Source organism: Salmo trutta, chromosome 11 (genome assembly GCF_901001165.1).
Source record: "Salmo trutta chromosome 11, fSalTru1.1, whole genome shotgun sequence".
NCBI lineage: Eukaryota > Metazoa > Chordata > Actinopteri > Salmoniformes > Salmonidae > Salmo > Salmo trutta.
In genome coordinates this window covers 11,280,219-11,305,251 of record NC_042967.1, presented here as the reverse complement: position 1 = coordinate 11,305,251, position 25,033 = coordinate 11,280,219, and the positions used below count along the sequence as shown (strand labels likewise).

Below are 25,033 nucleotides of genomic sequence, written 5' to 3'. Positions count from 1 at the left end.
TGAGTCAATTCCTCACGCTGCTGTTTCCAACGTCTTATCATCGACTCATTAAGACCAAGCTCCCGTGCAGCAGCTCTATTTCCTTTTCCAACAGTCAGATCAATCGCCTTCAACTTGAAAGCTGCATCATATGCATTTCTCCGTGTCTTTGCCCTGATGAGGGTGACAAAATGACTACCGTAATCAGAATGATGGGAAGTTTGAGAGCGCTCGATTTAATCTAAACAGTAAACCAAAAAGTTGTTTGACCTTAACCCGTTCGACAATTTCATTGGTCTAATGAAAGCTTCATGCCGCCAAAAAAACTGAGCACGTCACAGAATGTTTTTTTATAGAAAAAAATGTAAAGCGGGAAAAATCCATATATTAGCCGCGTCATTGTTTAAGCCGTGAGGTTCAAAGCCTGGGAAAAAAGTTGCGGCTTATAGTCCGGAATTTACGGTAAGTAACATGACTCATGACATCTTTTGGGTAGGCTATTTAATTATAATTTCATATAGGCAAAATAAAGTCTAGACTATTTTCACAAATGTTATTTCACTATCAAATATGTTATAAACATTTAATTTATATGAACCATCAAGTATCAATTTATTTAAACATCTTTTTCAGAATGTGATTAGCTCAATTGATATCGGCAGAGTCACACCTGTGTCTATAAATTCCTGTCTGTCACGTGAACTAATTGAGATGGTGGTTGCCTGACCCAGAATAAAGTCGCATGCTGCTCAGCTCCGTATGCTGTCTCGTGTCGTTCTTATCTTTGATGTAGCTGATGTTCCACTCTCGAAATGGCGCGTTCCACTTCCAAAATGCCTGTGAATGTTACAGAGACGATCCAAGGATATCCACATGTGCATCGGAGCCGCACATCTTGTTTCTAGCCTAAAGCTGTGACGCTCGTCGTTTGTAGTTGATGAAGTGGACCAAAGCGCAGCGTGGTAAGTGCTCATGATATTTATTTTCAAGAAACACTCAAACAAAATAACAAAAGGGAAAAACGAAAACGCACAGTTCCGTCAGGCACATAAGCTAAACAGAAAATAACCTCCCACAAAACTCAGGTGGAAAACAGGCTGCCTAAGTATGATTCCCAATCAGAGACAACGTTAGACAGCTGCCTCTGATTGGGAACCACACTTGGCTCAAAAACAAAGAAATAGAAAACATAGATATTCCCACCCGAGTCACACCCTGACCTAACCAAACATAGAGAATAAATAAGATCTCTAAGGTCAGGGCGTGACAAAAGCATTGCAGAGTAAAGCATTGTTATAGATCGCTTAATATAATTGGGATCCAATTTTCAAATTTTTAAGCTAACAAGGGGTACGCTTTTTACCTTTTTTCTAACAAGGGATACGGTATACCCCGGTATACCCCAGCATACCCCCTCAATTCGAGCCGATACGGAAACGAAGGTTACACTCACACAATACCCTCTTTGATCCAGCCGTAGAGAGGTTCATTTGAACTACACCATCTATAACGTTTTCAACTATCCACTCATAATTAGCTTTAAAAACCACATGGGGTGTTTTGGACTTTCCACTCATAATTAGCTTTGAAACCCACATGACGTTTTGAACTTTTCTGTTCCGCCTATTTGATTAAAAGGCAAATTATGGAAATTCTGGCCATTTTCTTTTGCCCTGTGCGTTTTCACTTCTCTAGCTAGCTGTGTCCCTGACTGAGTCTATACCCCCTGAAGCTATTGGAGGTTTTAATGAATGACCTGTCATGGAACTGAAGAGAGAAGCCAGAACATCTAGATATGTAGTCTTTGACATGGGCGATCTTTAAGACAAACACTATAGCGGGGGCAAATGTACACACGCATGGAGGCGTCTACACACTCACAGGGACGCATGCACACGCTGTACACACACCCATCCAGTGTTGCAAAGAGTGTGAGCTGACAGCGTAGCCAGTAGCAAAGCCATAATTATCCAACACTCTTTACACTGGCTAATAGTCTTTCTTCACTAAGCTATTTGAACTTTACAGATGAAACAATCGAGTTAGTATAAAATAGTATTAATACAGAAATTGATGCAATTAAAGTGCAGGAAAAACTTGGGCTTATTGCCTCTTCATTAAAACACAGGAGCGAAGAGAGGGATACTGCAATTGCTACTTCCTAAAAACGCTTATATTTCTAATCATTTATTTAACTGGAGCCTGCCCAGACTACGTTTCAAGAACTAGTTTTCAAGGGGGTGATTTCAGACACATCCATAATTTGAGTTTCTTTCTCTGTGTAGTTATTGCTGGTGATGGGGGTCAGTGGGAAAAATTAGAAGGCTTGGGCTTTGAAGGCATCTAAACTCCTGATGGACCGACCGACAGATGAGGTCAGGTAGATGCTCTATAGGCTAAACGCCCTTATTCAGCAATCCATATTTTTATGCCTTGATGGAGAGAGATGAGAGAGAATAGGAGAGAAGAGGAAGAGAGCACCTTAAAAGACTATTCCCCTGCCTGTGAAACATCAAAGTAGCAGGGAGGAAGGAACCCAACCCACCGCCATGCCTGCTGCCCTTTATCATGAGCTGTCGGGCTCGCGGCAGCGCCGCTGGGATCGCAAAACTTTCCCCCCTTCCATAACTGTTTGTCACCTCCGCCGCCGTAGCAACCATGCCATGTGTCAGTCCGTTGATTTATCACCTTGATTAATAAACCACTCAAAAGACACCTGGCATGATAGATCTCTCTCTTTCCTGTTGGAAATTGTACAGGGAATTGGCCCGCCTCTTTCCTCTTTAGACCCCTCCAACCAGCTCCAGAGCTCCCCAGCGTTTTCTAGGTGGCGCATATCACTTACACTAACAAGCCTAGCAGCGGTGAAACATTGAACCATTCTCCCTCCCTCCTTTTTAATTTCCCCTCCTGTCGTCCTGTTCCTTTGAGAGAGAGAGAGAGAGAGAGAGAGAGAGAGAGAGAGAGAGAGAGAGAGAGAGAGAGAGAGAGAAAGAAAGAGAGAAAGAGAGAGAGCGCCGGGTCAGGTCGGGAGGCATCTCATTCATACAGCTACTGTCACTTTTATTGGGGCCATTAGTTTGAAGGGGAGACACCCTGGGAGTTTAGATAGAAGTGTTGCAATGAAGGGAGAGAGGGAGGGGAAGATAGAGAGGAAAAGGGAAAAGAAAAGTGCTGAATCCAACTTTTTTAGGTGGTGAGTAGTGACTTTGGGGAGGTGTACCCCACTCAAGGACACAAAATGTCTGACTTATTTGCCAACCCGGACATTCTCTCTGTGTGCTGATAGGACAATGAGGTTCATTGGCTTTGCCAACACTCAGATGTATGGTTATGTTTACGGTGTGAATAATAGGCTCCGGAATGGAAAATTACATGTTACTGTGCAGGGGTCAGACTTCTTTTGTAGATGAATGGGTTACACAGAGAACACTGGTCTTACAGGGCTACAGGGGGGTGATGTAGAGACAGTACTATTGGCGTTCATCTCTAAAGGTGGTAGCTAGGCTAATATCTGTTTATGCTCTACCTAGATGTTAACATCTTAGATCAGGGCTGCCCAATCCTCTTCCTGGAGATCTACTGTCCTGTAGGTTTTCAGTCCAACTCTAATTTAGCGTATCTGATTCAGCTAGTTAAGGTCTTGTTGAGTAGCTAATTAGTAGAATCAGGTGTGTTAAATTAGGATTGGACTTAAAACCCACAGGACGGTAGATCTCCAGGAAGAGGGTTGGGCTGAAAACCTACAGGACAGCAGATCTCCAGGAAGAGGGTTGGGCTGAAAACCCACAGGACGGTAGATCTCCAGGAAGAGGGTTGGGCTGAAAACCCACAGGACGGTAGATCTCCAGGAAGAGGGTTGGGCTGAAAACCCACAGGACGGTAGATCTCCAGGAAGAGGGTTGGGCTGAAAACCCACAGGACGGTAGATCTCCAGGAAGAGGGTTGGGCTGAAAACCCACAGGACGGTAGATCTCCAGGAAGAGGGTTGGGCTGAAAACCCACAGGACGGTAGATCTCCAGGAAGAGGGTTGGGCTGAAAACCCACAGGACGTTAGATCTCCAGGAAGAGGGTTCTGCTGAAAACCCACAGGACGGTAGATCTCCAGGAAGAGGGTTGGGCTGAAAACCCACAGGACGGTAGATCTCCAGGAAGAGGGTTGGGCAGCCCTGTCTTAGATGCTAGAAAGAAAAGTCTGACACCGAATAGGTGCAGTGAAATGTGTTTTTCTACAGGGTCAGCCATAGTAGTACGGCACTCTTGGAGCAAATTAGGGTTAAGTGCCTTGCTCAAGGTCACATCGACACCTTGTCGGCTCGGATATTCGAACCAGCAACTTTTCGGTTACTGGCCCAACGCGCTAACCGCTAGGCTACCTAACTAAGCCAGCATCTATAGACTGAAATAAACCCTCTTCCTTCCCCCTTTCTCTCCCATTTCAACACTCTACTTAGTGTAAATCCAGACAGGGTGCGGTATGGTGCGGAGCGGAGCGTTTAAAAAGCAAAGCGGTGTAGCTAATCACGGACAAACAGCGGCCGAGGCTGCAGGCGTGTGATAGAGCCCCAGCATGCAGGTATTAACGGCTACCTTTAAAGGATTTGAATGATGCCGGTAACGGGGACACGGTTGGCATGCAAAAAAACTCCCGCCGACAGGGAAATTAACAAATAATACAATGAAGGAAGATAAGGCTGGTTCTCCTATTCTACTATACTGCCACCATACTGATGGTCATCTTGGCGTCTGTTAGGAAGGGGTCAAACACATTACCAGTTCTTTATATGAGAACAGAGACAGAGTGAGAGAGAGAGAGAGATAGACAGAGAGGGAGAGGAAGACAGAGAGAAAGGGAGAGACAGAGAGAGAGATAGAGAAGGGGGCAGAGAGAGAGAGAGGTGTGGGGGAATGAATGGGTGTCGATTTGGAATGCTTTTTTCCATCACATTCCCCTGCTTCGTCTCTCAGGTTCTAAATTAGGTTTCTGGAAATAGATATTGTCAGTAAGAATATGTTCATTGTTATTATTTTGATAAGGTGACAGTTCTTATTTGTATGCATGCGTGTATATAGAGGGATCAAATTGAACTGTATTTCAGTTATTACAAACACAATGTGACAAAGGTTGACCGACAGCAAGCTTTTACGGTATGACATGCTTATTTACTGCTTATGAATGTTTCTTGTATGGGTTATGAAATCCTTATATAGGTTAGCCTTGCTGCCATGTTAATTTCCTTGGTTTATCAGGTGGGCCTTGTAATATAAAAAAACAGAGACCAATTCAACAATTCAATTAAGTGCTAACATTAGGGCAATCTTAAGGGACGTTAACTGTTAATGCCCTTGAATGGGACCAAGAGAATGGTGAAACAATAGCAAGATTAGATAAACACATCACTAGAGATGAAATTCTCTCTCTCCATCTCTTTATCTTACCATCGCTCTGCCTTTCTCTCTCTTACTTTTCTGTTTTTCCCTCTTACCCCTCTCCCTCTCTTGTTCTTTCCATCTCCTTCTTTCTTTTACTTTTCTGTATCCCCTTTTCTTTCTCTGTCACTCCTTTCCCTCTCTCTCTCTCCCTTCCCCCTTTCCTTTCAATTCAAATACCCTGAATTACCTCCTGTTTCAAGGAAAAGAGCAACACTGATTGTTTCTCTCTCTCCCGCTCTCTCCCGCTCTCTCCCTCTGTATTTCATAATGTACCATCTGACACCTCCTTGGTCTGTGTAATCTACCTAGAGTGTCATCCCCTCCCGTCTCTAGTAATGATGACATAAGTGTCTCTCCGGCACGACTAGCTGATTGGTGACCCACCCTGCTCAGGCACATCCAGAATAATCAGCCCCATCAGTGGCCTGGAGATAGCTTGAGCTGATGAGCAGCCAGGAGCTAACATCACCACCCCCTCCTCTTCTCGCCTCTCCCTCCTTTCTCCTCCCTCTCTCCTTTCTCCCCTCTCTCTGTGACACGACTCCTGCTTAACTCCTACTGGGCATATGGCTACATGGTATACATTTGTGGAATGCCATTATCCTTTTATAGTGGTCTAAGGCACTGCATCTCAGTGCCCCGGTTCAAATGTTATTTATTATTATTTTTTTTTTAACTGCAAGTCAGTTAAGAACAAATTCTTATTTTCAATGACGGCCTAGGAACAGTGGGTTAACTGCCTGGTTCAGGGGCAGAACGACAGATTTTTTACCTTGTCAGCTGCGGGATTCGATCTCGCAACCATTTGGTCACTAGTCCAACACTCTAACCACTAGGCTACCTGCCGCACCGAATCCAGGCTGTATCACATCCGGCCGTGATTGGGAGTCCCTTTGGGTGGGGCACAATTGGCCCAGCGTCGTCCAGGTTTGGCCGGGGGTAGGCCGTCATTGTAAATGAGAATTTGTTCTTAACTGACTTGCCTACTTAAAAAAAGGTTCAATAAAAAATATAAATAAAATATATATGATTATAAATCTCTCTCCTCTCTCTCTCTCTCTCTCTCTGTGTGTGACAGAGGTGATCCTAACCCATGTACTAAATAATGTATAGAGAAGGATATCCTTTATAACACTCTCCCTTCTCTCTTTCTCTCTTTGAATAGATGATCTTTGAGGAATGTACTGTATAGGGATGGATTTCATTCCCATGCGGCACATTTCTAACCTTTTCTCTCTCTTCCTGTCCTTCCCAGAGCACCTGAAGGGCCGTCTGGAGGAGTACATGGCCCGGTTCCCCAAGGTGCGCATCGTTCGGACCAAGAAGAGGGAGGGTCTGATCCGTACCCGTCTGCTGGGGGCCTCGGTGGCCAAGGGAGAAGTCCTCACCTTCTTGGACTCTCACTGTGAGGCCAACGTCAACTGGCTGCCCCCCCTGCTTGGTGAGTGTGTGTGTGTGTGTGTGTGTGTGTGTGTGTGTGTGTGTGTGTGTGTGTGTGTGTGTGTGTGTGTGTGTGTGTGCGCGCGCGCGTGCGTGTTCGCGCGTGCGTGCGTGTGTGTGCGTGCGTGTGTGTGGACCAGCCACACAAAGTGTGGTCACCCCTGTTCGGTGAGTCGACTGGAACGGAGTCCCAGAGTGTAGCTGCAGGTAAAGATAACTCAAAAAAATCTTAGACAGAGAGAGGTTTGGGCCAGGAGAGGAGTGAGTGGTAAAGGAAAGGGGGGGGGGGGAAGGGAAGGGGGGGGGAAGAGGTCGGACAAAGTGGGACAGAGAAGGTGCATCTTTTAGCCGTCTTTTTTCTCTGTAAGAAGAGAGTGGTCAGGAGAGCTAAAGAAAGGGGGACGGGTCGAGCTAGAGAACGTGTGAGAGAGTAGGAAGGTTAAAATCTCCATAAGAACTGGCTTATCTCACACTTCTATATCTGTCAGTTTCACAAAGGAAATATCTCTCTGTTTCTGTAGTTTGTTTGATAAAAGAGTGCCGCAGCCTTAGCTTGAATCCATGTTCAATGCACGTTCCTGAGGCGCCGCTCCAGGGGTGCAACCCTAAGCATCGATGAAAACTGCCTCCTGGGCTGTCGCATCACGTGTAGCCTGTGAACAGGTGTGCTGTTCTTCACATATCCCCATCCCCAGGTGTGCTGTTCTTCACATACCAGCACAGTATGTTACTGCAACATTAGGGAGACTAGGGAAGCTCCCTGATAATAGCCATCTCCCCACAGTTCAAATAAATGGATGTGAAGTGATTACAGCCATTACTGTACTCAATCACACAGGGACTGGGATTCCCATGAAAGGTATGACAGATATGTACGCCCAGGTCCCTATGATAATAATAATAGTAGATAATAGCCACACCACCACCACCATTCCACGACATGGCTCCATTGTCTTCTGGCTAACGGAGAAAGAGAACTCGCAGTATGGGGTTCTTTAATTGGTTGGAATGGAGCCGCCTGCCTGTCAGAGAGCAGAACAGAGCGAGGTTGATGAGGTACGTGTCCCAAATGGCACCCTATTCCCTTTATGGTGCACTACTTTCCTATGGGCCCTGGTCAAAAGTAGTGCACTATAAAGGGAATAGGGTGCCATTTGGGAGGCTGATGTAATGTGGGGCGTGAAGCGGAGGAGGGAGGCCATGCTGTGCTGTGGGGCTTGCATGTATGAATAGAGTGGAGGAGATACCGCAGTGAACCCCAGGCCATCCACAGGCACGGTAACACATGCAATCATCCTGCCGGGCTCTGATATCAGATCAGTGGAATACAGGGATTTGCTGTTTGTCTTTCTTTCTTTCTCTCTTATTTCAATCTCTTTATCTTTCTCTCTCCTGCTTTCTCTCCCTCTACCTCTCTCTTTCTCTGTAGATCTAAGACTCCAACACCACACCGTTCTAATTAACAGGCCAGGTTTTATCACTGCTCTCTGAATCTAATGCTTCCTCTCTCCTTGGATCTCCTACAAACCCTGGATCTTACCTTGATCAAAGGACATAATGTATAACCCACATAACGAACGGAACAACTTTTGAAATAAGCGCTCTTTCGCTATGTGTATCAAACCTATAGGATAAGGAAGTGTGGGCATGGCAACTGGGTGGATTACCTCTTTTTCTTTTTCACCTGACTGCTACATTTGAAATGCAGTCCCTTCTCGTTTAATGAGCTCTTGAGAGTTCCCTTCCCATTTGCCTCTTGTTATTTGCCTTTTTGTTCATTTCTATTTCATTACAATTGGGAGCTCTCTCTCGTTCTCTCTTTCCTTTGTTTCAAATGTATCCTTACTGGGCCTGCCCAGTAAGATGGTGTCATGGGTATTCAGATTTAGACTACTTAGCCGCAGCGCTGGAAATGTGAGGGAATAAAACAAGGGATTATGTCACAGTAAGCACACTAGATGAATATTATAGAGACCTGCACATAAACACAAACTGATTCACGTCAATAGTTTCTGTATGTTTATATTGGCAGGGCCAAAGGGGGGCTTAAAGCTGGGTAGTTACTGCTTGTACAGCCTTCCATATGCCAATTAAATTACATGTTAACCGTGTGAGAAACCCGCTACCATTTCAAAGTGTGTTACTCTTCGCCATGCTGCATGACAATGATTTTATAGCAGTTGGCCAATAAACAGATCTGGGACCAGGCTACCAGTACTGAGTCCCATGGCATGGCAACAGCCATAGGACCACAAACAGATCTGGGACCAGGCTACAGTATTGATAGTAAGGTGTGTCAATGTACAATACTGTACAGTCACTCCCCATTAGTCTCAGTGCTGTGGTGTTGGGCCTCTGCTCCCCTTCTCTCCATGGTCCAGCACACACGGCCCACAGAAGAGAGAGGTGGGTAGGGTGGGCGGGGTGTGACAGATCTGGGGCGGCTTATCATTGCTCGGCTCAGTCACACACACACGGCAGACAGACACGTCGAGGCTGGCTCTCAGGCCTCCACGGAGCCAACCTACTTTGAAACGCTGTAATTGTTTCTAATCGTCCAGTGACTCGCTGTAGGAGGAGCAGAGCTGCCCAGAGACCTCCATATCAGGGGAGAGGAGGGAGGAAGCGGTAGAAGGGGACAGAGGGAGGGAGGGAGGTCCAAGGGAACAAAAGCAATTGCCCTGGTTCCACTCCCTATGTGTACGTCAGAGAAATGGAGAGAGAAGAACAAGAGATAAGAAAGAAAGAAAGAAAGAAAGAAAGAAAGAAAAATTAGGAAAGAAAGAGAGAACTACAAACAGCAGGGTATGGTGGTTGATACATGCTCACACTCTTCCTCTCTGTTGTTCCGTCCCCCATAAAGACCAGATTGCCCAGAACCCCAAGACCATCGTGTGCCCTATGATTGACGTGATCGACCATAACCACTTTGGATATGAAGCCCAGGCTGGGGACGCCATGAGGGGAGCCTTCGACTGGGAGATGTACTACAAACGCATCCCCATCCCTCCAGAGCTCCAGGGCCCCGACACAAGTGATCCCTATGAGTGAGTACACAGATACGCATGTGCACGTAATCATACACGCACACACACACACACACACACACACACACACACACACACACACACACACACACACACACACACACACACACACACACACACACACACAACTATCAACCACCTTATATGTGTCATAGACAGGCAGCCCAATTCTGATATTTGTTTAACTAATTGGTCTTTTGACCAATCAGATCAACTCTGAAAAAGATCTGATGTGAAAGATTTGATGTGATTGGCCAAAAGATCAGAATTGGGCTGCCTGTGTAAACGCAGCCTAATTTATGACACACAACACCAGCCTGCTACAAGCCGCACGGCTGAATCATTTCCCCCAGTCAGTTACTAGAACACTGGTGCAGCCAGGCAGCAAGGAGGTGAGGTGAGAAAGCTAGAAAGCTAATTTCCTCTGCTAGCCTTCTTCATATATCCCTCTAAATTAATCCTGGGCTTAATGCCTTGGCTGCGTCGCCAGTTGGGGGTGAAATGTGTGAGAAGGTGATAGAGGATAGGGGATTGGGAGCAGCACAGCAGTCACTGGGCTGTAACATCCTCTACTCTTCACTGTGACTGCCTCCTCTGGCTCACTCTCTCATTCCCCTGCTAGGGCCTTTTTACTTGCTGCTATTACTGTGTATGCAATGAATGCTTAAAGGAACCCGCTAACCTCTCTTTAGAACTCCAGAAATGACTCACGATCTCTGGCAAGCTGTCCAGTTAGTCACTCTTTACACCCTAAAATATCTTTGTGATCTAGGTCTGTGATCTGTGTCTAAGGCCATTTTATCCCTCGCAGAGATAAGAGTTCATCCTATCCTATCCTAGGTAAGCACTTGCTGTTAAAGATACACACCTGAACCAACTCCTTTTTTTGATCTCTTTAACGCGTCAGGCTCCGACTGGCGATAGCTCACAGATCTACAGAGGTACGTAGGTAGAGGGCCCCTAGAATAGATGAAAGCCCCACTGACGTAAAGGCAGAACAGGATGATCCAGTGGGTGTTACTTCTGGGCTGTGTCCCATATGGCACCCTATTCCCCTAAGGGCCCTGGTCAAAAGTAGTGTACTGAATAGGGAATAGGGTGCCGTTTTGGAAGCAGGCATAGCTTTACCCAGTCAGCAGATACTTTTATCCCAGGTCACAGGGAGCGGTTGGCATTTTGCACGTCCTCCATTTACATAGAGATACAGTATGGTTTATTAATGAAGCAAATCATCACCTGTCCTCTTCAAGGGCAACGGCATCATCAGGGGTTAAACTGTGTAAATGCTGAGATGGTAAATATAGGGGTGGGGTGGTGTGGGTGTGTGTGCACGTGTGCTTATCCACCCAGCTGTCAGGGTGCTCTTTTCCCTCCCTTCTCGTATCTAGACCTTTCCCAGGACAACCAAATATCCTCCCCCCACCTCCACAGCAACTTGCCCAAAACACTGACAGCTCAATGCCGTGCACCCCTGGATCTGAACCTTTACCTAATTTAAATTCTATAACACCAGCTCTCATTCCTGGTTCCCTTTATCCAAATCTCCCACCTCTCTGCCTATAGCCTGAGGCTAAGCTCTCCACACTCAATGGTCCTCTTCTTATCCTAAACCCAGACAGACAGAAAGAGAGACCGACAGCCCTCCTACCTTCCAACGAACCCTCTCCCTGTTCCCAGACTATCCCCCCGGGCTGCTGCTGCCTCCTACTCCTCCAGACTCTAAGGACTTGGCCCAGGGCAGCTCACAGTAGGCTCCCCAGACTTGTATGCTCCCCTATAGGCCCTGAGGCCCAGCATGCACCCCCTACCAGGCGTGAATCCATGGATCCTCTCTGGAGCCAGCCAGCACAACTCACACAGCCAGACTCTCAGCCAGGCATCCCTGGCTCCATCATCTTGCACTGATAAACCAGACCTTTAACCCTCCCACACTGCTTACTCATCTCAGCTCCATCATCCTAAACTTTCAGTGTGTGTGTGTGTGTGTGTGTGTGTGTGTGTGTGTGTGTGTGTGTGTGTGTGTGTGTGTGTGTGTGTGTGTGTGTGTGTGTGTGTGTGTGTGTGTGTGTTCTATTACCACAGGTGTCCCAGTCAAAGCGGTGCTAAATTGGGATATATTAAGGGAATGAATGCAAAAGGATGATGCTCATGAAATGTAACATTTTCCCAAACTGCCTCCATCTGTCATGTTTGGCTATGGGAGAGAGATTCTGTTCAACCAAGATGATACCCACAATGCTGTTTGGTAATGTGAACATGGGGCGGGTACACTGAAATGATTACAGTTTAAATGAGATTACTACTGCACCAATATACACTGCTCAAAAAAATAAAGGGAACACTGAAACAACACAATGTAACTCCAAGTCAATCACACTTCTGTGAAATCAAACTGTCCACTTAGGAAGCAACACTGATTGACAATAGATTTCACATGCTGTTGTGCAAATGGAATAGACAACAGGTGGAAATTATAGGCAATTAGCAAGACACCCCCAATAAAGGAGTGGTTCTGCAGGTGGGGACCACAGACCACTTCTAAGTTCCTATGCTTCCTGGCTGACGTTTTGGTAACTTTTGAATGCTGGCGGTGCTTTCACTCTAGTGGTAGCATGAGACGGAGTCTACAACCCACACAAGTGGCTCAGGTAGTGCAGCTCATCCAGGATGGCACATCAATGCGAGCTGTGGCAAGAAGGTTTGCTGTGTAGTGTCCAGAGCATGGAGGCGCTACCAGGAGACAGGCCAGTACATCAGGAGACGTGGAGGAGGTCGTAGGAGGGCAACAACCCAGCAGTAGGACCGCTACCTCCGCCTTTGTGCAAGGAGGAGCAGGAGAAGCACTGCCAGAGCCCTGCAAAATGACCTCCAGCAGGCCACAAATGTGCATGTGTCTGCTCAAACGGTCAGAAACAGACTCCATGAGGGTGGTATGAGGGCCCGACGTCCACAGGTGGGGGTTATGCTTACTGCCCAACACCGTGCAGGACGTTTGGCATTTGTCAGAGAACACCAAGATTGGCAAATTCGCCACTGGCGCCCTGTGCTCTTCACAGATGAAAGCAGGTTCACACTGAGCACGTGACAGACGTGACAGAGTCTGGAGACGCCGTGGAGAACGTTCTGCTGCCTGCAACATCCTCCAGCATGACCGGTTTGGTGGTGGGTCAGTCATGGTGTGGGGTGGCATTTCTTTGGGGGGCCGCACACCCCTCCATGTGCTCGCCAGAGGTAGCCTGACTGCCATTAGGTACCAAGATGAGATCCTCAGACCCCTTGTGAGACCATATGCTGGTGCGGTTGGCCCTGGGTTCCTCCTAATGCAAGACAATGCTAGACCTCATGTGGCTGGAGTGTGTCAGCAATTCCTGCAAGAGGAAGGCATTGATGCTATGGACTGGCCCGCCCGTTCCCCAGACCTGAATCCAATTGAGCACATCTGGGACATCATGTCTCGCTCCATCCACCAACGCCACATTGCACCACAGACTGTCCAGGAGTTGGCAGATGCTTTAGTCCAGGTCTGGGAGGAAATCCCTCAGGAGACCATCCGCCACCTCATCAGGAGCATGCCCAGGCGTTGTAGGGAGGTCATACAGGCACGTGGAGGCCACACACACTACTGAGCCTCATTTTGACTTGTTCTAAGGACATTACATCAAAGTTGGATCAGCCTGTAGTGTGATTTTCCACTTCAATTTTGAGTGTGACTCCAAATCCAGACCTCCATGGGTTGATAAATTGGATTTCCATTGATTATTTTTGTGTGATTTTGTTGTCAGCACATTCAACTATGTAAAGAAAAAAGTATTTAATAAGATCATTTCTTTCATACAGATCTAGGATGTGTTGTTTAAGTGTTCCCTTTATTTTTTTGAGCATTATATTTACACTCGAGTGGCTTATTTGAGAAAAATCACTGTGTGGGGTTGACTCATGAAAGTTCTGGTGGAATGACTTAATTGTAATCATAATCGCACTTTGAAAGTGGAGCACGTACTGTATTGAAGGCATGTTCATTTGTATCAGCAGACACAATACTACAACCATTCCATTTCCACTTATTGCTTGGTCGAACAAAGCTGAACACATGCTTTGAGTACATTACTTTTAGTGAGCCACGTACGTGTTCTGAAAGAAACTCTTCCATGTTCATGTTCCAAACAAAGATATCAAAGAGTTTTTTATCTCACCTACGGTGTCATCACGTAGGAGGCAACGTTTGTGAAAGACTTGCTCCTTTTAAATCCCCTCGCTATTGAGACTATTTCTTTCTTTTTTTAACCTTTGGGTGCTGTGTTTTTGTTTCAGTTTGAGAAAAGAGAAGTTAAAAACACGAAGAGGAGACAAGGAAGAAAGTAAAATCAATATCGAGACCAGTATTTCTTCATGGGCGTTGTGATACCAAGCAGAATATCTGGACATATTCCTCATCACAACCTTGTCTTTCTGGGAGGTTAAGAAGAATATCCAACAGGGAGGAACAATGTAATATAAATAACTAGCTTAGGCCAAGGTTTCTACTTAGAATGATTCTATAGAACACACATATCTCATTAGAATAACAGTTCCCTAGGTACAGGAGAATGTTGAGTACGAGAAGGCTCTATTCCTTTGTTATAACCAACGACATGCACTTTATTGTGAGTATGTTGTAGAGGAGGGAGAATGGGACACTCTTCGTAGCATCTGATCAGAGGTCAGGGTAAGAGGCATAAAGGAGGACCCTGATGCTGACAACGTAACAGGCAGTGTGTCCATGTTAAACTTTGTCACGTGCCATGGCACTGATGGCAGACACTCATGTTAACTAGCAACCAAGGCTTCTGAAGATGTCCAAGACTTAATACATTAGTCAGTCCGTCTGTTTGTGAACAGTCCTTTCTCTGTGTGAAACTAGAAGGACCACCAACTTCCACGTCAAGTCAGGACATGTTGTGGATTTGTACTTGACTGTCAGAGGAGTGAAGGGAGGAAGAAATAAAAGAAAACATAAAACAACTTGCTCCGGCTCTGCTGATTTCCTACTTTACCTCTGTTTGAAAAAATGTGATGGACTGGTAATGAGGCTCTACTGCTAGGTTCAGAGGAGATACAGGATTCCACAGGCTTTCAATAAATCCCTCCTGCCTTTCTACTGGTGACGCCACATACGGCTGCGGGCCTGCCTGCCCCCGTTTCTTCCTGCCTCCATCCCTGCCTTCCTGCCTCCATCCCTGCCTTCCTGCCTGCCTGCCTGCCTTCCCTCCCTCCATCCATTTCTGCCTTCCTTCCTGCCTGCCTCCCCCCTGCCTGCCTGGCAGCCTGCCTGGCACATTCAGCACCAACATATTGGCATGTGTGAAGTGTGCTCCTCTAAGATGCCTTAATATAGATCTTAGCACCTGTTATCAGATGAAAGCAGTTCCTCTATCTGGAACAAAGCTCATTGTGAAATGACTGATCCATTGAGAAGGCACATTTTGATTCTTTTTTTTTCATGCTCTGTTTGTGCGTGTGTGCGTGCGTGCGTGCGTGTGTGCATGCGTGCGTCCGTCCGTGTGTGTGTGTGTCGATCTGTCCTAGCACATCAGAACTAAATTAAACTTGATAATTTAACTTTGTCACAGCGCTGTTCGATAGGCATTAATCTTGCTAAATGACACTACACCCCCCCCACACACACACTTCCCTTCTCCACATTAAGATCATGACATGACCTACACTCTGACCTATCTCTCTGTCTGTATCTGATGTCATATCGCCACCTACTGGCCTAACAGCAACAACACTATCATCATAATATCCTTTACATACATACTGTATCACCATAATCAAATCAATTTAATCTTCGCTAAGCCCCTCCCCAGAATTTTGGGCAACCAATCACAGTGCTCCAATGGATAGCAGTAGGGTTGAGTATGATACACTCGGACAAGCTCATGTTTGAAATGAATGAAACCCAGTGGGCAGTGGGAAAACATGAGTTTTATTCAAATATATATTTTAAACGGCTTAATAATTAAGCCGTGTATCAGGAGTACTTGCTACTGTGATTTTTGAAATCCAGAGCGTGTATTTTTCGAATCCGAAATTATACATTTGTTACATTGATAGCTCAGGTGGTTAGCTAGCTCTCAGTCTCATTGACCACCAAACATTGCTAACGCTAGCTAGCTAGCCACCTCATTGACCACCAAACATTGCTAACGCTACTTAGCTAACCACTTAATATAACTTGTTTTCTCGAAATGTATGTTAGCTAGCTAAGTTAGCTATATTAACTCCCAGCACTAGTTTGCTCCAAATTGATTGTAGCTTTGACTACCTGCTCACATTGAATTCAGAGCCAATCAGTGGCTAGCTACACTACAAACATCATTTTACCAGGTTCATGAGAAGCAGTTGACAGTCCACCACATCATACCCTAGAGTTTCCTGATTACCAAAGGGTAGTCTGTGTTTAATTTCCTTGTGTATTAAAGTTTGTTATCAATGTGGGGGGATTTTGCCAGTGGTTATTGGGGGAATTGGGTTTCCCAGGAAAACGTTGTCCAAGATTGCAACAGTAACCAAGGGGGGTGGACAGAGGGGAAAGTAAGATAAGTGGGGGTAAGCCATGCCGGTAAAACTTAAGCATATAGACTATTACACCATTTTTTAACATTACTGCATATCAGCTGCATGATAAATTAGTGAATTGACTGGAAACCGGGTGTTATGCAATCTAAATTGCGTTGTGGTTTGAGGAGAACACTAACACTTTGTCAAGGCGGAGATGGGTGGCCAAGACGCTCGCAGCCAAGGCGGAGATGAGTGGCGTGGACATGCATCAGTTCAGGCTACAAGTGTGAGCCTAATGACAATTGCAGAATGTCATCACAATACACGTAGGTGTTTTGTAACAGATGCCTCTTTGCATTCATGAAATTGCGGGTGCACAGTGCACTGTTGGGGTTTGGATGCTGAAATGAGTTTCTGAGTGGATGAATGTGCGTGGGTAGCCAACAGGAGCGCCTTTGTTAAGTGATTGTTTGACAATCAGATGAAAACATCATGACTGGTTGTGTTTATGCCACATTAAAAAGCATAGGCGGCGTGTCCATAAGGCTAGGGAAAGCTTTCCCTAAAGTAAATTGAATTAAATTGCCAAAATGATATAGTCTAATTAGCTAACTCCTGTCTATACATAAATAAATAAAATCATTCAATATAGGCTACTAGAACAGAAAGCATGATTTGGCCACAGAGGATAAATAGCTTTTTTTTTAAAGTTGTGGATTGTTTTAAAATGCATAGCCTACAGTCGGAAGGGCTTGCAATTTGGGCAGCGCTCGCTGCAAATACAAAATAGATGATTGTTGAGTTGCGACTGTCAGTGAAAAGCAGAGAGACCCAGCCAAGCATATCGCAATATTTAAAAATATACTGCTCAAAAAAATAAAGGGAACACTTAAACAACACAATGTAACTCCAAGTCAATCACACTTCTGTGAAATCAAACTGCCCACTTAGGAAGCAACACTGATTGACAATAAATTTCACATGCTGTTGTGCAAATGGAATAGACAACAGGTGGAAATTATAGGCAATAAGCAAGACACCCCCAATAAAGGAGTGGTTCTGCAGGTGGAGACCACAGACCACTTCTCAGTTTCTATGCTTCCTGGCTGATGTTTTGGTCACTTTTGAATGCTGGCGGTGCTTTCACTCTAGTGGTAGCATGAGACGGAGTCTACAACCCGCACAAGTGGCTCAGGTATTGCAGCTCATCCAGGATGGCACATCAATGCGAGCTGTGGCAAGAAGGTTTGCTGTGTCTGTCAGCGTAGTGTCCAGAGCATGGAGGCGCTACCAGGAGACAGGCCAGTACATCAGGAGACGTGGAGGAGGCCGTAGGAGGGCAACAACCCAGCAGCAGGACCGCTACCTCTGCCTTTGTGCAAGGAGGAGCAGGAGGATCACTGCCAGAGCCCTGCAAAATGACCTCCAGCAGGCCACAAATGTGCATGTGTCTGCTCAAACGGTCAGAAACAGACTCCATGAGGGTGGTATGAGGGCCCGACGTCCACAGGTGGGGGTTGTGCTTACAGCCCAACACCGTGCAGGAAGTTTGGCTTTTGCCAGAGAACACCAAGATTGGCAAATTCGCCACTGGCGCCCTGTGCTCTTCACAGATGAAAGCAGGTTCACACTGAGCACGTGACAGACGTGACAGAGTCTGGAGACGCCGTGGAGAACGTTCTGCTGCCTGCAACATCCTCCAGCATGACCGGTTTGGTGGTGGGTCAGTCATGGTGTGGGGTGGCATTTCTTTGGGGGGCCGCACAGCCCTCCATGTGTTCGCCAGAGGTAGCCTGACTGCCATTAGGTACCGAGATGAGATCCTCAGACCCCTTGTGAGACCATATGCTGGTGCGGTTGAGCCTTGGTTCCTCCTAATGCAAGACAATGCTAGACCTCATGTGGCTGGAGTGTGTCAGCAGTTCCTGCAAGAGGAAGGCATTGATGCTATGGACTGGCCCGCCCGTTCCCCAGACCTGAATCCAATTGAGCACATCTGGGACATCATGTCTCGCTCCATCCACCAACGCCACGTTGCACCACAGACTGTCCAGGAGTTGGCGGATTCTTTAGTCCAGGTCTGGGAGGAGATCCCTCAGGCGATCATCCGCCACCTCATCAGGAGCATGCCCAGGCGTTGTAGGGAGGTCATACAGGCACGTGGAGGCCACACACACTACTGAGCCTCATTTTGACTTGTTCTAATGACATTACATCAAAGTTAGATCAGCCTGTAGTGTGGTTTTCCACTGCAATTTTGAGTGTGACTCCAAATCCAGACCTCCATGGGTTGATAAATTGGATTTCCATTGATTATTTTTGTGTAATTTTGTTGTCAGCACATTCAACTATGTAAAGAAAAAAGTATTTAATAAGATTATTTCTTTCATTCAGATCTAGGATGTGTTGTTCCCTTTATTAAAGTGTTCCCTTTATTTTTTTGAGCAGTGTACAATCGCGGAGAAACTGTTTGGAAAGTAAATGGCTATTGCTGTAAAGAGATGACAATGAAAAGACTCCAGTCTATCTTTTAGATATCAACCCTTCTTAACTTAATTAAGCAAACAGTCGCCTATCTTATTGGCACCAGCAGAGAACATCGACCATATCCCCGTTGAGTCTGCATATTCACTGTCTGCCAATGGGTCAGTGCCACTTTTGTTTGTTTTTGGACAATCATTTCCTCCTCCAGGTTAGATGGACATCATATTGTATTTTTTTTCTCTCCTTTTTGTAGGCCTATTATATGGATGTGACAACATGGTTTTTATTTATCTGTTTGTCAGTGTCAGCAGAGTAGGCTACCCTGTCATTTTGTAGCATAAAAAAAGGTGTGCGCTCACGTACGGGTAAGACATTAAATCTACTTTCACCCCTGGGGGTGGGGCTTAGCTAAGGGTTAATTAGTACAATACAATAAACTCTCATTCATATATTACAGACCCTGCTGCCATCCCTACATTCTATTATATCATTATAGCTGACTCCATATACTGGGGTCCCATTGTTCTGTATAATATGCAGTCTGTGGAGGTGGAGGGCATTGAATAATGGATATGTACAGTACATCCATTTTAATCATAATATAATCACCATACAGAGACACAGTGACTGTGTGCCCTTGCCGTCTCCTACTACTGTGCCTTGAACACACACACAGACACACACAGATACACACACACAGACAGAAACACACACACAGACACACAGACACACACACACACACACACAGAGATAGAAACACACACACAGACAGAAACACACACACATACACACACACAGACAGACAGAAACACACACACACACAGACACATGCACAATCTTCACATGGCGGCCTCAAGGCGAGGGGATTATATAAAGAGAAATAAATAAATGATGGGAGGGGGGTACCTATGCACAGAGGGCAGGGAGCTGTATCACTGGATAGCACACACACATTGGGCCTATATTCTCAGCTGACTCCCCCTTGCCCGCTGGCAGTCTCTGACCTTGGCTGCATGGACGTGCATTGCAAATGACTCCCCCCTACACACTCGCACACACGCAACTCCCCCTGTATACACATCACTAATCCTCCCCCCTTCCATTTCCATGAATTTAACTGCTTAAAGGGATGCACGAGGAGACATAAAAATATTCAGAAGTTCATCTGACTCTGGGGAAGTAGATAAAGGGCTTCATTGCCAAAATCCTGAAGTATCCCTTTAATAAAGCCTTCCATAATTGGCCATAAGGAGGTTAAGGCATCAATTATTCCATTTTCCCCAGTGGAGAGCTTGGACTGTGCTGGCCAGTGGAGAGCTTGGACTGTGCTGGCCAGTGGAGAGCATGGACTGTGCTGGTGAGTGGAGAGCGTGGACTCTGCTGGCCAGTGGCAAGCTTAAACTATGCTGGCCAGTGGATAGCTTGGACTGTGCTGGCCAGTGGAGAGTTTAAACTGTGCTGGCCAGTGGAGAGCTTATACTGTGCTGGCCAGTGGAGAGCTTAAACCGTGCTGGCCAGTGGAGAGCTTAAACTGTGCTGGCCAGTGGAGAGCTTAAACTGTGCTGGCCAGTGGAGAGCTTGGACTGTGCTGGCCAGTGGAGAGCATGGACTGTGCTGGCCAGTGGAGAGCATGGACTGTGCTGGTGAGTGGAGAGCGTGGACTCTGCTGGCCAGTGGCAAGCTTAAACTATGCTGGCCAGTGGATAGCTTGGACTGTGCTGGCCAGTGGAGAGTTTAAACTGTGCTGGCCAGTGGAGAGTTTAAACTGTGCTGGCCAGTGGAGAGCTTATACTGTGCTGGCCAGTGGAGAGTTTAAACTGTGCTGGCCAGTGGAGAGCTTAAACTGTGCTGGCCAGTGGAGAGCTTAAACTGTGCTGGCCAGTGGAGAGCTTAAACTGTGCTGGCCAGTGGAGAGCTTAAACTGTGCTGGCCAGTGGAGGGGCTTTTTTGTGTTGCAGATGGCAATCTCTATTGATGCTTTTTCTATTTTCTTCTAGGCTTTTAATAAATTGTGTGATTTTTATTGATGGAAATGATATGGGAGGTAGAGTAATAACTGTGGTTTGGCTGAAGTTTTCCTAAACAGTGTGTGGGTGTGTGCGTGGGTGTGTTTTGCATGCGTTTGTTCGTGTGTGTGTGTGTGTGTGTGTGTGTTTATAAGCAATGTTCCCTCTAATATTTTTCGTCATTGAGCAAATTTCAGGTCTGCTGAGCGCAAACTTGAACGTTGTGAAAATGTTGTTCAACTTCCAGTGCACGTTTACTGTGAACACTGAGGCTGTACCCGCTTTAAGTTACAGTTTTAACAGCGGCCAAGTAGGCTACTGTGGTTATTTGATCATAGTTTGTTTTGTTTCGGTATGTTGCATTGAAATTGGCTAATATTGCATTGTAAAGGGAAACGTTGATAGTGTTAAACAGGGAAAACTCTAGAACAGTGGTCTCCATCCTTTTCTGAGTCAAGATCACTTTCTGAGTCAAAATGCAAGCCGAGATCTACCACTCAGATTTTATTTTACAAACTGTAAGCATATGCAAAATTAACCAATTCAATTAACCAATTAAAAACAGTACTGTAGCAATGAGGAATGTGCATTGTTGTTCAGGCCATTTTTTTAAATTATATTTCAAACTTTGAGGTAGGCTATATGATCACACTGGTAATAGATCAGTTGTTGTATTACTTGTGAGGCACAGCTGAGATAGCATACATTTAAATACTTGTATTTTTATTTCACTGGGCTGATGGTGTCTGTATCTAATGGTCCGCCTATCTGAGGGTCCTCCTCTCAACATCCCTCGGCTCTCCCTTTCCTCCACTGACACTGACCAAAAAGGGACACCGTCTTCCAGCTGATGGGGAAGCTCGAGTCGCACCACATTATTTCTGCCTCATGCACAAATCCATGTTGTTACTCTTATGAACAGAGAAAGTGAAATATTTCTCTATTGAAAAGACCCAAGCCACTAATAATAACAACAACGCAAGACTATAGCTACACTTTCCTACTCATTCATTACTGCTGCACTGCTTGTTGTAGCACAAGGTGGAAATAGGAAGAACGTGCATTTTATGGTTTATAAAAGTGTTGAATACAAAGTGTTGACAGTGCTGGGTAAGAACTTAAACATGAACTCATTCATATAAACAGCAGGTCTTTGCTGTATTCGTTGACAGTCTCTCTCTAGTCATGGTTTTAAACGTTTTGACATCTCACTTTGCTGTAGTTTTCTTTTAAGCCTGCTACGTTACTGCAGACACGGTCATCTGAGCCATCCGATTGGCCAGCGGTAGGCTAATAGTGCACTTGATGTACTACGATGGAAGCAAATGTAAGTAATTATAACGTCATAACGAATCATGCAAAAAATGTACTGTTGAGAAGAATATGTTAGTTAATGTAGAGACAAATGATTATGCATTTTTCTGTCATAAAGTTAATTTAAGAAAATTGCTATTTAGCAAGCTAGCTGACTAGCTAACATTAGCCAGCTAGCTAGCTAGCTTTATGGGTGTTCTGACATGAGTATGAAATTGTAATTCTGTTGTTTAATGTTTTAGGGACTCCTGAGAAAACCAGCAAATCAGGTTGTCGTCTTGTGAAACAGTGGATGTAAAGAATCTAGCTAGCTAAAGAATTTACTGCAAATTGAGTGTATCATTTTGTAAGCTTGCCTTGCTGATATTTCCCATGCAATGCAGCTGAAGTAACGTAGCTAGCTAACTATTTTCTTGCTTATTGTGTAGTGGAGGATAAAAATACCAGTATGCCTATGGATGTGTAACTAGCTATGTAGCCGATCTATGTATGGACCCTAAAACATTTGGTATAAATATTAGTTCAGAACCTAGCTATGAACCTCAGCCATCATAGCCTGTTGTATTCACTGATCATGTACTCTACCTTGGCAAATAAAGTATTACAATTATACACGTCAACAGTGTTTACCAATCCTGGTCCTGGGATGGTTTTTATTTATTTTCTTATTTTTTTATTTAACCGTTATTTAACCAGGTAGGCCAGTTGAGAACAAGTTCTCATTTACAGCTGCGACCTGGTTACACATTGTAACTATGCAATAGACTAGAAACATGATTTAAGTAATTAAAGGCTGATTTGTAATTCATATATACAGAAACAGAATTTTAAACACCGTACACTACACTTCCTATGCATCATGTAAATACTCTAAAACCGGTTCATCTCAATATCTAATTCCCTTCATCTGCATTGATCTGAGGACACAGGATAGGTGTAGTATTTCATCACATGAGAGACTTAATTTCAACCAGTAGAGAATGTGAAACGCTTCATTGAAAGAAGTTCATTATCCAAGTGTTATAAATACATATTACATGCATTATAAAAATGATAATTGTAATATGATATTATAAATACAAGTTCAATCTGTACTGCAATGCACGTCTTGTGTGCATTATAAAAACAGAGGAAGAAAGAAGAGGTAGGTAGAGAGGTGTGAGAGAGTATAAAACACAGAAAGGGAAAGAGTAAGAACAGAGGAGCAGGGAAGACAGCATATGATTAATGAATCACAGTGCTACCCTAATATTCTCTCAGTTCATCACAATTACATTATAGTGTCTCTAGCGGTGTCTCCTAACAGCCTTGGAACCCCAGTTGGCCCAAAGGTTATCTTAGTAGCGAGTGGGGTGGCGATGACGGGACTGGGGGTTGGCATCCTCTCTCACATCAAAACATACCTGCAGACGAGAGACAGATGGAGAGAAAGATTAAGCCTGGTTTTCTTTTTATTCTAACATTGCCAGTCATCATAATCATCAGTAGGTGAAATGCAAAACTGACCTTGGATCATTAACTCTGGGACAACTACATCTCTATCTGCATCTCAATTAATAATACTTCCTGTTGACCCGACCAAGTCGGTCATGCCCTCTATGTGTCAGCCAGTTCAGATGCAGGGGGGGGTTCACCGACATAGCTGATATATATAGTTTTTTCGAGCCACGGCCTGTTCACCATGCTATCATCCAGAAGGCGAGGTCAGTGCAGGTGCATCAAAGCTGGGACCGAGAGACTGAAAAACAGCTCCTATCGCAATGCCATCAGACTGTTAAATAGCCATCACTAGCCGGCTACCACCCGGTTACTCAACCCTGCACCTTAGAGCCTGCAGCCCTATATACAGACATGGAATCACTGGCCACTTTAATAATGGAACACTATTCACTTGAATAATGTTTACATACTGCTTTACTCATTTCATATATATATATATATATATATATATATATATATATATATATATATTTACTGTATTATATTCTACTGTATTCTAGTCAATGCCACTCTGACATTGCTCCTCCTAGATTTGTGTGTATTGTTGTGAATTATTAGATACTACTGCACTGTTGGAGCTAGGAACACAATCATTTTGCTACACCCGCAATAACATCTTCTAAAAACATGTATGTGACCAATAACATTTGATTTGATTTGATAACCGTGCTTCTACACCTGCATTACTTGCTGTTTGGGGTTTTAGGCTGGATTTCTGTACAGCACTTTGAGACATCAGCTGATGTAAGAGGCTATATAAATCGATTTGATTTGATAACCTACAGGATTTAGGGAGAAGGGAAGAGAGAAAATAAGGTAGTTATTGAGAAAATAATGTAGTTAAAGATACAGTGTTCAACAGGAATCTGTGTGTGTGGTCTCACCTGGTGTCCACAATAAGTGGCTGCAGAGTACTTTATTAGAGATGCAAGCTAGTCACCTTTCGGCGAAATTCACCGTTTTGAATCCAAAATAGGTAACCTACAAGATTCATGTAGATCCGATGAGAAAAGTTTGGGAGGAGGTAGTTGGGGGTTCGATGCACATTTGGCGCAATACTAGCTGTATCCACGGCTCAGCCAATCGTTCACATAACAACAGAATGCAGCACACGACTAAAGAGAAGAGACAACCAACTTGCTAGTTACAGCATCAGTGTGCGCACTAGAATGCTACAGCAGCGCTTCCACTGAATGATAACGATGTAGTAGGTGAGAAGCCTGACTCCGGGGGTGAGAAGGTGATGAAGCGTACTTCATGAGCTGTAACCGAAAAACAACAGGCAT

The 25,033-nt window shown here is 45.0% G+C and overlaps 1 protein-coding gene across 3 annotated transcripts in view; it reads left to right on the top strand.

Moving 5' to 3' along the window:
• The window catches only part of LOC115202213 (polypeptide N-acetylgalactosaminyltransferase-like 6), a 245,480-nt gene that overhangs the window by 181,182 nt on the left and 39,265 nt on the right, over positions 1 to 25,033 (top strand). For all 3 annotated transcript variants that reach the window (XM_029766197.1, XM_029766194.1, XM_029766196.1), the window contains exons 6-7: positions 6,669 to 6,854; positions 9,717 to 9,900. In XM_029766197.1, the coding sequence (XP_029622057.1) occupies positions 6,669 to 6,854; positions 9,717 to 9,900 (370 nt within the window). The remainder of the gene's footprint in view (positions 1 to 6,668; positions 6,855 to 9,716; positions 9,901 to 25,033) is intronic.